At 38.2% G+C, this 12,136-nt stretch overlaps 2 protein-coding genes across 2 annotated transcripts in view; one reads left to right on the top strand and one right to left on the bottom strand.

The window, feature by feature from the left end:
• Window positions 1–4,907, bottom strand: part of MPHOSPH10 (M-phase phosphoprotein 10 (U3 small nucleolar ribonucleoprotein)) — a gene marked incomplete at its 3' end in the record, with an annotated part of 15,236 nt that extends 10,329 nt beyond the window's left edge. Inside the window, exons 1-4 of the mRNA XM_012642708.1 lie at window positions 4,753–4,907; window positions 2,408–3,083; window positions 1,905–2,062; window positions 1,066–1,237 (exon numbers count right to left, since the gene is read on the bottom strand). Of these exons, the coding sequence (XP_012498162.1) occupies window positions 1,066–1,237; window positions 1,905–2,062; window positions 2,408–3,083; window positions 4,753–4,841 (1,095 nt within the window). The remainder of the gene's footprint in view (window positions 1–1,065; window positions 1,238–1,904; window positions 2,063–2,407; window positions 3,084–4,752) is intronic.
• Window positions 4,908–5,296: 389 nt separating this feature from the next.
• The window catches only part of MCEE (methylmalonyl CoA epimerase), a 22,139-nt gene continuing 15,299 nt past the window's right edge, over window positions 5,297–12,136 (top strand). The window contains exons 1-2 of the mRNA XM_012642707.1: window positions 5,297–5,354; window positions 9,656–9,993. Coding sequence (XP_012498161.1) covers window positions 5,315–5,354; window positions 9,656–9,993 — 378 coding nt within the window. The 5' untranslated portion in view covers window positions 5,297–5,314. The remainder of the gene's footprint in view (window positions 5,355–9,655; window positions 9,994–12,136) is intronic.

Genomic DNA, 12,136 nt, shown 5'->3' with positions numbered 1-12,136 from the left:
TAGTAGAGACGGGGTCTCGCTCTTGCTCAGGCTGGTCTCGAACTCCTGAGCTCAAACAATCCGCCCGCCTCGGCCTCCCAGAGTGCTAGGATTACAGCCATGAGCCACTGCGCCCAGCCTGTGTGTGTATTTTAATGCTACTTTTGTCAGGTTTGGGTTTTCATGTTATAACAATTTCACAAGAAAAAAGTTTGTAATCAATTGTCTATTTCTTGAAGGTTTGATATAATCCCACAGTAAAATTAAACCTTCTTTTTTTTTTGGGAGAGGAGGGTAGGAGGAATGAGATGAGAGGACGCTCACTCGTTGACAAATTTACTTTCTTTTATGGTGCTTTATTTCTTTAGACTTTATCTTCTGGGGACAATCTGATAACCACGGTTTTAATACAGATTCTCATTTTTTTAATAATTCTTTTGATATACTTGGTATCTTTCATTACGTGCTTATTCTCTTTTCTAATTGTGTGATATAATTTTAGGGTGGATAAATGATAGAGCCAAATGATTGGAGCCAGACTACATCTATTAAAATTAAGTGGCAATTCATTTGTCTCAAATCATGTCATAGAGAAATAATTTTTATCAACTTTGGAAGATCTGTTTGAGATGGTATTAATTAAAATTCAGTATATGTGGCACTCACAAAAATCATTTGTGAAGTACCTTAAAGAGATAGGCAGTGCACTCTAGAGCAGCTGAAATAGTTATAAGAAGGCCACAGCTTACTAGGAGACACATGCCATACATATGAAGACATAAGGGACAGAGAAAACAACTGTTTTACACACAGGCCCCAAACTGAAAGCCGTAAGTTGGGAGATACAGGCACTGATTTTTGCAAATTAGATGTTTTCCACATGGCATCTCTATATACAGTGCGCTTTACAGAGAGTAGCAGCAAGATTTTTGTTTTTAAAAGATGGTTAACATCCTCTCACGAAAAACAGGTGGAAGGAAAAAAAGGTTAATAGTTCCAACAAGAGAAACTGAGATTAGTTAATAGTCTGAGTTCCACAGTCATGTTAAGCATATAAAAAAAAATCCTTAAATTCCTAATAATTACCTTTTCTTGTCTTTTTTCAAAAGAGGATTTAACTTCATCAGAATTTTTCTTTACATTTAAAACATTTGTATCTTCAGTTTCCTCATCATCTGGCAAAGCAAAGGTCACTCTTTTCAAACTTTCTTTATGTTGTTTATCATCTTCATTTTCTTCAAGGTCATTATCTTCATCCCTACAACATTAAAATGCTTATAAAAGGAAATATACTACTTTTCATTAGAAAAACAAAAGGAAACAAATTTTCCATTAACAAAGTTCTTCTTTTGTAAACCTAATGCAACCAAATATTCAGAATTTCCAAAGTCACTCACTTAAGGAACAACGGAAGGAATTATTTAGGTGAAATGCTATGTAAGTAATAGAATAGGCCAGGCAAAGTGGCTCATGCCTATAATCCTAGCACTTTGGGAGGCCAAGGCAGGAGAATCATTTGAGTCCAGAAGTTTGAGACCAGTCTGCACAACATAGCAAGATCCTGTCTCTACAAAACAGAAAAAAAAATTAGTGGGGCATGGTGGCATGCACCTATAATCCCAGCTACTCAGGAGGCTGAGGCAGGAGGATCACTTGAGCCCAGGAGTTCGAGGTTACAGTGAACTATGGTTGTGCCACTGCTCTCCAACTTGGGTGACGGAGCAAGACCCTGTCTGAAAGAAAGAAAGAAAGGAAGGAAGAAAGGAAGGAAGGAAGGAAGGAAGGAAGGAAGGAAGCAAGAAAAATCTCCTATCTGATCTTAGGGAATCTAATTTCTTAAGATAAACACATTTGACAACTATGAGCACACATTTATGAATGCACGATTCCAGCTTATAATGTAAAGGATGATTCAAAATACTCACGTTTCAGAAATGCTTAGTTCTTCTGCTGCTTCTTGAGCAATTTCTTCCTCATCTTTGTCTGAACCCAGCTCATCATCATGAGCACTTGCTATGTCTTCATCACTTTCAACTGGATCAAAGAAATCTCTGTATTTCAGGTTTCTGGAACTTTTACTTGACTAAAACAAAAATATTTTTTAAAATTTTAATTAAGGATAGAAAAATACATTAAAACATGCACCTATTTGTATGTGTATTGTATATATACATTATTTTCCAACTTCAGCACTAGAAGCCAAAAACTGTTATTAGGGAAAATTGGCAATCAATAACACTACCATAAAATTATAAGAACTGGAACATAAACTGAATTTAAGTATAGATTCATTTATAACTGATAAAATAGAGCACAATATTCCACATCTCTAAATCTTCTAACTACAATTGAGTCTCTCCTAGAACAACAGAACAAAATCTAATTTGAGAAGGAAGAAAGTACTCTTTCTCCTCCCTTGAAACTTTACCTTAGGTTTTTGACTTCCAAATAGTCCTCCCTCATCTTCATCAGAATCAACATCTTCAAAAAAATCAATATCTTCATCCTCCTCCTCATTTTTTTGTTCCTCTTCTTTTTCTATGTTTTCTAAAAAGGCCTCCATTTCAGATAGTTTGAAAAATTTATCATCTACTATGGATTTTTCTCTTGACTTCTTAGGCATTTTGCTTTGTACCTTGCTCTGCTGTTCTAATTTGCTGATATCAAAGTCAAGGTCAGAATCCTCATCACTGAAAACTGGGCTTTTCCTCAGATCAAATTTACTTGAGTTTTTAGCTCTCTCATCCTCTTTAGGACTGTCAGCATCTATGTCTGATGCTTCTTCCTGCTCCAAAACTTGTTCTAGGTCCTCCTGGCCATCAGCCTCCATCTCTGAATCATCCTCTTCACACTCTTGTTCTTCACTCTCTGGGAGAAGACTGATGTCTTCTTCTTTAATTGTTTCACTAACTGCATTCTGGAAGTATTGTAAAATTGGTTCATTCTGCAATTCCAGTTGTTGCCAGATCTGCTCATCATCAAAATTGTCTATCACAAGTTTCCGTAAAGGACTCCCATGGATCCTACCATTCTCTAGTATTTTATTAAAGTCATAAAGTACTTTTGTTAAAGAAGTAAATTTTGATGCTAATCCATCTTGAATCCTATTAGGGAGAATTAAATGAGATTTAGAATTATGGGTAATAATTTCACAGTACTCTGAATTAAAAGAAGACCAAAAAGCCCAGCTCTTGTGCAAAATCAAATTTGAAAGAAGTGGCAATTTCTAGTACAGATTCTGGCCCCCAACAATGTATTATTTTGCTGATGAGCCACATTGATATATAAAACTGTCAGCTAAGTATCTGAATCTACTGTATAGATTTTAGGTAGGAAAACTATTACAGACCTATTTGCTTAGAGCTATATAGTGAATCGGCCTTAAATTCTCAACGCTGCTACATTATATACAACTCCTTTCATTCAGTCAGTCAATGGTCAACATTTGCTTTGGCTAGAGTGGTCAAGGAAAACCACTCTTAGATGTGACATCTGAGATAAGACTTTCAGATAAGGGGACAGTCTTATCACAAAGTTACCACAAAGATGTGGTAACATGTATTCCTGGCAGAAGAACAAATTCTCTAAGACGAAAAAGAGATTGGTGAACTTGAAGAACAGAAAAGTCAGCATGGCTGGAGTGTGCAGGAGGCAGAAGGGGAGACTGGAGGGGCTGCTGGGAGCCAAATCATGCAGGGCTCAGGGGAAAGAGTTTGCCATTTTAAGAGTAAGGAGAAACATCAGACGTTTTAAGCAGAGGGATGAAATGATGATTTACACTTTTGAAGTATGGCCAATAGAAGAAGATTGAAGGTGGGGTGATTAGGAAACTGATGCAGCATTCCAAGCAAAGGATGATGGTGATTTATGCAGAGCAGTAAATATGGTGAGTAGCAGGGGATTCAAAATATAGATAGACCTGGAGATAGACCTGATAAGGCTGCTAAGCAAAAAATGAAGACATCAAGTAAGCAGCCTAGTTGGATGTCTATGCAACTGGAAAGACAGAAGGGTCGTTTACTGAGGAAGGCTTGGGTGGTGGAGCACGGGAAACAACTACAGTGAGGGCAGAGAGTACAGGTGGGTAAATAGAAACAACAGTTCTATTTTGGACACAGTGAATTTGAGATGCTGAGAATATCGAGATTTTTTAAATTGTTAAAAGCTGTATATTGTGGATCTCCCAGTTGTGTGCTATGGAAATCAAATTAAGCTCAGTTATTCTGTAGTTGCTGCGAGCCTGGAGCTCGAGGGTGAGGTCAAAGTTTGAAATATAAATCTTAGTTGTAATTTTATAAACCATATTTGAAGTTCTTCAACAAAATACGTACGAATCGCTTGTGCTGGGAAGAGAGATGAAAGGCAGTTCTAATTCTCAAGAAGCTTAGTCGTGGGGGTGGACAGACAAGCGACAAGTTCATACTTTCAATAAAGTGTGATGACAGGTAAGCACTGGGTGCTTTAGGGCCACATGGGAAGAAACAACAACCAACATAGTTTGTGTGTAGAGGAATGAGGGATGCACAAGCTTCAAGAGAGGCCTCAGAACGTTAATAACTGAGCTTAGTTCGATTTCAAAACCACACAACTGGGAGAGCTACACTGTACAGATTTTAATAATTTTTAAAATTCTAGGGGAGGGTAAACTGACATTTGGGGAAAAGCGACGTACACTTCCCCTTTATCTCCCGCCCCGGCCCCCCAGTTCCAGATTGCAACTCGAGCCCACCCGAGATCCAGGCCGCACCCGGAGCCCGGGATCTGTGCACTTACGTGAGGAAGCACTCTGGCCGGCCAGTGGCTTTACCGACTTCCTTCAGACACCGCTCCAGGGTCCGTCGACGCCAGACCCGCGGGGCCATGGCTGTCAGCAACTCCGGACGCAGCGCCGCATGTAAGACACAAGTCGCCCGGAAACCGCGCAGCAAAGACGCGCCTCGCGCAACCAGGAGGTCAGAGCCAAAAGTTCCGCGGCGCACAGGTTCCGGACCCACCTCAGCTGGAGCCAATGACAACGCGAGAGCTTTTACTGGGCTTGCGCAGAGGAGCGGGGTGGGAAACTGAGCCACGGGTCGGCTTAAGCTCCTTTGAACGTTCTCCAAACTTTCTGTTTCGTATGCTTAAGGGGCCCATAAAGAGTGACGCGTCCTGGCTTTAAGTTTCTGCATTAAAGTAAGTGGCTTCAACAACGTTGTACTGTAACAGGAACGTAGCCACATTCGCCACGGCCCCTAGCCGCTTCTGTCCCCGCCCCCTGGCCAGGACGCCCCGCCCCTCGGCCGCTCTCCTAGCCGCCGCTGCAGCCCGTCGGGACTTAGCGGGTCGCTTTCCCAAGATGGCGTACGTGCTGAGGGCGGCGGCTGCGGAAGCCCCAGGTGAATACCTCGCGCAGTCGAAGGTCGTCGTGGGGCGGGGCGCGTGAGACTGGAAGCCAGGGGGCGGAGGAGGCCACGGGGTGGCCCGAGCACCTAGATCTAATGAGTTCTGTCCCCGAAGTCGCGTTCCGCAGCCGCGGTCAGCACCTGGGCAGAAGGTACCTTACACGAACGCCTCCGCTCAGCACCGGGATTGGCTGGTTGTAGGCTAGTCTCGCTGCTACCGCGGGAGCTGTGCGTGGTTGATGTCGCTACCTTTTAATGTGTGCCAGAGGCGAGGGAACTTGCCCAGCGTGTCAAGCAAGGCTGGGGGCAGGGACAGAAGTAAATGAAGTAAATGGATGAGGGATGGCGTTATTTTACCTCGCACCATGGGAGAGACTGGGGAGAAACTAGAAAGGAGAGCAAGTCCTGTAAAAGAAACTTAAGCTGATCTCCAAGCATGTCCAGTATCCTGTTGAGAACGCTTGAGGGTCAGTGGTTTAAAGAATACCCAAACAGTGGTTTTTTCCACCTGTAACCGTTACTGGAATAATCACAAATTACACATTACAGGGTTCAGAGTAATGCAATTCTGCTACATCTTTCTGAAATGAAGGCAGAGAATCCTAAAACTAAAGAGTTGTGAGTTCCTGCCAATTGGAGGGCAATCTGAAATAAAAAATCTTTAAAAAGTTAGCTTGATTGTGGTAATCATTTAATAATTTATATGTAAATCAACACGTCACATTGTACACCTTAAATATATACGATTTCTATTTGTTATCATATCTCAAAGCTGGAAAAATATCTCTTAAAAGTTACTAAAAGTCAAAGGACAAAATATAAGAGTTCAATTCACAGCCCAACTTTTCAGGAATAGATATTTTTATTAAATATAAGTATCTATCTCATTTTAACCCCTTTATTTCATGTTCCCCTCCCAGTTTGCTTGGTCTACAGAATATTACCCACCGATTTCTTACTACTAGGATCATCCCTTTATTTATTTATTTTTTGAGGTAAAATTCACATAACAAAATAACCCTTTAAAAATGTGTGATTTAGCAGCATTTATTACATTGTATTGTGCAACCATCTTTATCTAGTTCAAAACATTTTCATCACCCCAAAAGGAAACCCCCATTCCCTCTATCCCCTGGCAACCACTATTCTGCTTTCTGTCTCTATGGATTTACCTATTGTAGATATTTTATATAAATGGCTTCATACAATATATGACCTGTTATATCTAGCTTCTGTCACTTAGCATAATGTTTTCAATGTTCATCCATGTTGTAGTATGTTAGTACTTCTTATCCAGATAATATTCCATTGTAAAGATGTGAATAATATTTCACTGTTTGGCTATTAGAAATCTGCTGTGAACATTGGTGTACAAGTTTTTGTCGGAATTCATATTTTCAATTATTTTGGGTACTTAGGAGTGGAATTGCTGGGTCAAATTATAATTCTATGTTTAACTTTTTGAGAAACTGCTGAATTGCTCCATGGTAGCTGCACCATTTTACATTCTCAGCAGCAATGTACAAGTGTTCCAGTTTCTCCACATCCTCATCAACACTTGCTATTTTTTATTTTCATGGTTATGGCCATCTTGGTGGGTGTGAAGAAATATCTCACCGTGGTTTTGATTTGCTTTTTTCTAATGACTGTTGTAAGATGTTGAGTATCTTACAATTTGTGATTGTTGACCATTTTTATATCCTTATCCCTTCATTTTAAAGAAGCAGGATTATTGAATTCTCATTGCTATCACTATTTTTTTTTATACCCTATTCCTAGAATGTATGTTTCAGGGACCAAATAAATCCAATAAAAGTGACATTTCCTTTCTCAAGACAGTTCACATCTCAAGAGATAGGATAAACCTGTATAGGCTCAAAGTCTTAATTTTTACAATATATAAAATATGATGTTATCTTTCTTTTTAACATATGAAAGAGATTTTGTTTTCTATTAAAAGAAAAAGAACCATTCATTCTAGTAACCTATTTCCTCTTCTTGCACTTAGAACCAAACGATAAGTATATTATGGAGAGAGATAGACTATAGTGAGCCTTCCTATAACGTGAGTTTCTTGGCCTTCCTTTTAAGTGACAGAGGTTTTGAAATATCCCTAAAACCGACATGAGATATAAAACTTCATCTTCACTTAGATACCCTGTAATTTGTTTTTTGACATTTCTATATGTCCCTTTGCTGTTACCGTGACACCTGTCAGGGCACCTCTACCGGTCCCATCCCTTATAGAAGTAACCCTGGCAGAAAGAATTCAGAAACACCTGAACTTAATACTTGACATATTCTTAAAATTTCACAGACAACTTCTTCATGTACATATTACCCTAGCATTCACTGACCCTATTTATATGAATTCTTTGATATAAATACATTCTGTATTGAACTTTCATTACAAATAGTACTTGCAATAGACAGGCAAAGAAAGAAGGGAAGAGCATCTTAATCAATGATTTTGTTGTTTGTTAGCATTTTTATAATTTGCTATCACCATATCCTCATGAGATAGTTTCTTGGTCTCCACAGACAGCCCTGCGTGCCATTTATCTAGCAAGCAATCGTTGTGTATCATTAACAATAAGGATGATTGAATTGATTGTGTACCTACTATTTCTGTCTGGCATCGTTTTATGTTTTTCACACCAACTATATAATCTTTACAACAAAATAGAAAGTTAGATATTTAGTGGACAGTAACAGTATTTTTAAAAAATTGAAATAGAACAGAAAATATCAGAGCATATTACATCTAATAAGGATTAAGTATTCTTATGAAATTTAGATTCAGTTTTACATTTATGTACATGTGTACTGGGTTGGAATACACTTAGATTTCATAATATGATGAGTCCATAGAACTGGGCTATATTAACCTACGGGTAATAAGAACCTTTGGGTATTTCAGTAATCAATAATATAGACTGGGGCAGAGCAGAAGACTATCTTACGCTGAATTTTGCCATCTAAACATCAGGTTTATGGTTTTAAAATAGTGTCACTTTAATTTAATTTCCTTGTTATTAAAAATTTCAGTTAGAGGAATTATTTTTTGTTAGCTGAAGGTCTATAGTTCTAAATACTGTTTGAAGTGTTTTTCATTCAGAGCTAACTAACAACCTATTGTTTAAAATATATGTTCTTGGGCTGGTCACAGTGGCTCATGCCTGTAATCGCAGCACTTTAGGAGACTGAAGTGGAAAGATTGCTTGAGGCCAGGGGTTTAGGACCAGCCTGGGCAACATGGAGAGGCCACATCTCTACAAAACATTCTAAAAATTAGCAGGCATGGGGGCACACTCTTGTAGTCCCAGCTACTTGGGAAGCTGAGGTGGAGGATTGATTAAGCCCAGGAGTTAAGCCTGCAGTGAACTATGATTGCACCACTGGACTCCAGCTGGGGTGACAGAGAGAGACCCTGTCTCTAAAAATAAAATATGTGCTCTTCATTTTGCTATTTCTTACCTTTTTACTAAATGATGTGGTTTTACAAGATTATGTTTATACCTCATCCATGTATATAATTTTCCTGCTGGGAGGAATCTGGCTCTTCAAGTCCTGTGTTTTGGGGAATGGGGAAGCAGAGTAATACATGGAGAGAAGACCTTGCAACCTTCAGTTGCTGAATGAGAGGGGATTTCTTCACATTGAGAAGCAGTTCTGTCTCTAATGGTTCAAAATTATAAAAAGAAACAAAATCTGGTCTCAGGAAATCCTCCTAAGTTAAATACCTCTTGATCTTTGATTGTTTTTCTTCCAACAATTAGATGTTTTCCATAGTTGATAATCATTCAGATAAAATATATGTTAAAAAGTACTGTATGGTTATGCCTTTAATGAATTTACGACAGAATATAAGATAAAAATTAAGTATAGGGAGGGAAGAAAATTGCTTGCTCCTATCATTAAATGTTTGTTGTTTCACTATCACATTCAACCTTTCCCCCGTGAAATGCAGAGAATAGCAAGTAATTCATGATATGCAGCTATCCTTTAAGTGTTACTTTTAAATACAAATTATTGTGAAAATGTCATTCTTCTAAATCTAGTTGAAGCTCGGAATTAGCTCTTTAATTTCAGATAGTTATTTAAATGGGCAGAGCAGAATGAGTAATTGTGACTTAAGTTTTTCTATTTATCTCCAGATTTAATTTCAATAATTAAAAAGGATACGTATATAAATAATGAATTTTTGTGTGTATTATTTGTTTCATTTTTAAAATTCTATTTGGAAGTGCATTAATTCTTGAAAGAAGGATAATAATGGCTATTCAATTTTTCAGGACTTTTTTCCAGACTCCAAAGTTCAGTTCCAACACTAAGAGCTTTTTTCACGTCACAACCCTTGCATCAAGTGGCAGATCCTCTGTGGAACTTGGGTAGACTCAATCATGTAGCCATAGCAGTGCCAGATTTGGAAAAGGCTGCAACATTTTATAGGAATGTACTGGGGGCCCAGGTAAGTGAGGCGGTCCCTCTTCCTGACCATGGAGTATCTGTTATTTTTGTCAACCTGGGAAACACCAAGATCGAATTGCTTCATCCATTGGGAAGTGACAGTCCAATTGCTGGTTTTCTGCAGAAAAACAAGACTGGAGGAATGCATCATATCTGCATTGAGGTATTTTAATTATTTTAATGCTTGGTATTTTATATTTCTCTTTACAAAATACCTTGTACTTTTTAAGATGACATATGGTCACTGTCATCAGAAACTTTTCTTAAAGTTTTCCAAGGGGAATGATATTAGTCCTGCTGAAAGTTGGATCCATAGATATATTATCTTCCCTTCTAGAAAACTGTAAAAAATAATATTAATATATTTTATTGAAGTCTGGATTTAACAGCCACTATAAAGGCCACCAAAGTTAGCCAAAACATAATTTAGAGCTTTGTTCTAGGAATTATTGATTATATGTGACCTCCCATGTAATAGGAGTACAACTGCTTTCACTATCACAAGCAATTAGGAGAAACAAGTGAAAAGACTTTAGAAAGTAAGAATTTCCATGTGTATGCTAAGTATTCTTATCATGATTTTTCTCCTTAAAATTCTAATAACTTGTTCCTTATTACAAAAGCAATACATTTTCAGTTAGTAACTGTGGTTTTTAAAATCTTCTGTATTACATCTGCTGATAATTACCCCAAAACATGAAGAAATATTAGACAGGAACATTCTCTTTTGAGAGCATTTATGTATAGATGTTCAAGTTCAGATAACTGACTTTTAGAATATCAGCAATGACAATTAAGCTTCAATTTAAATTAATTTGATAAGACAGTTCTTTTGATATTAGGAATAACATAATTGTTATGCCAAATTCCTAACCCAAAAGAGAGGTGGGTTGATTCTAGAGTGAATTCAAGAACCTATTTAGTTTGTTATTGCAAATATGTATGATAACGTACAATGTGTACTCTACTAAGTACTTGGAATTCAGCAATTAATAAGACATGGACCATCTCCACAGTGAGGAGGAGGGGCAGATATAGGCAAGTACAGTATACTGTAATAAGTGGAATTGATATATGTGTCTTCTCAGCACAAATGAGGGAGAGATTGATGGCTTCTGGCAAGTCGAGTTGCTGGGAAGGCCTCACAGAGCATGAGTTACAATGAATATGAAGGAATTCCCCAGGTGAACAAGAGAAGAAAGGTATTCCAGACAGAAGAAATATAGTAGCATGTGGAAAGGCATAGAGTTATCATAACAACTAACACTTATTGAGTCCTCCAGCAGTTGGTATACAAAGTACTGAACACACATTATTTTCTTTAATTCCCATAGCTATCTTCTGAGGGTGCTGTTAATCCCATTTGACAGATAAGGAAGCCAAGACTGAGAGTAGTTAACTTGTGCACAATCATATTAGTATAGTAATAGGTGGCAAGGCAGGGATTGAAACCCAGATTTGTTCTGATTCTGGGGTCTGCGCTCTTAGCCATGACACTAATTGTCTTGATTATATTAATTGAGTTTAAAATTTGAGGTGGGAGAGCTCCAAGAAATTAAACACAGAACTAAACAAGGCCTAATATTAGCCTTTATTCTATTTTTAGGAAGTTACTTTTGCCTGCAGGTCTTTATCAGTGGAGCTGAGGGTTTGTCTAACAGCCCCCCACTCACCCCCAGAATGAAGACCTTTGAATCTACTCTTCTCTCCCACACTGCACTGTCTGTTCTACATCAAGAGAGCCCATGCCTTCAAAGGAAGCCAGCTATGGAGTTGGAAGTTCAGTTCAGTAAAGAATAGTGGAAGTTTCAGTAATATAATGGCAAATTGAAAAGTAGAGATTAAAAGGGGAAAATGAAAATGTATGTGAGTGTAAAATGAAGATAGGTAATGAGAGAAATTATGAAAAGAGGTAAGTTAGTTGCTATTTTAGTATTTGGTATGATACCCCCAATCATCATTTCCTGCTCTCACAAAAAATTAAATGGCTTAATAGATACATTTTGTTATTCTCCTCTCACTCTGAAAGTGAACTGTCTCAGGCTAATGTGGCAGCTCTGCCACCCATAACATATGACTTAAAGGGTTGCTCCAGGCATCACCATTTACTAGCCAGAGGGAAGGGAAGGTGGAGACAGAATACAGGGCAAGTGCCTTTAAGGAGATGATCTAGACCAGGGGTGGAGAACCTGCAGCCTTAAGGCCACATGTGGCCTTCTAGGTCCTTAAATGTAGCCTTTTGACTGAAACCAGATTTTACAGAACACATTTTTTAATTTTTATTAATATATTTTGTTCATCTTTTA

This window comes from Propithecus coquereli, unplaced genomic scaffold (genome assembly GCF_000956105.1).
Source record: "Propithecus coquereli isolate 6110/MARCELLA unplaced genomic scaffold, Pcoq_1.0 Scaffold184, whole genome shotgun sequence".
Lineage (NCBI taxonomy): Eukaryota > Metazoa > Chordata > Mammalia > Primates > Indriidae > Propithecus > Propithecus coquereli.
Note: the sequence above shows the minus strand (reverse complement) of the source record. Positions and strands in the feature narration are given on the sequence as shown.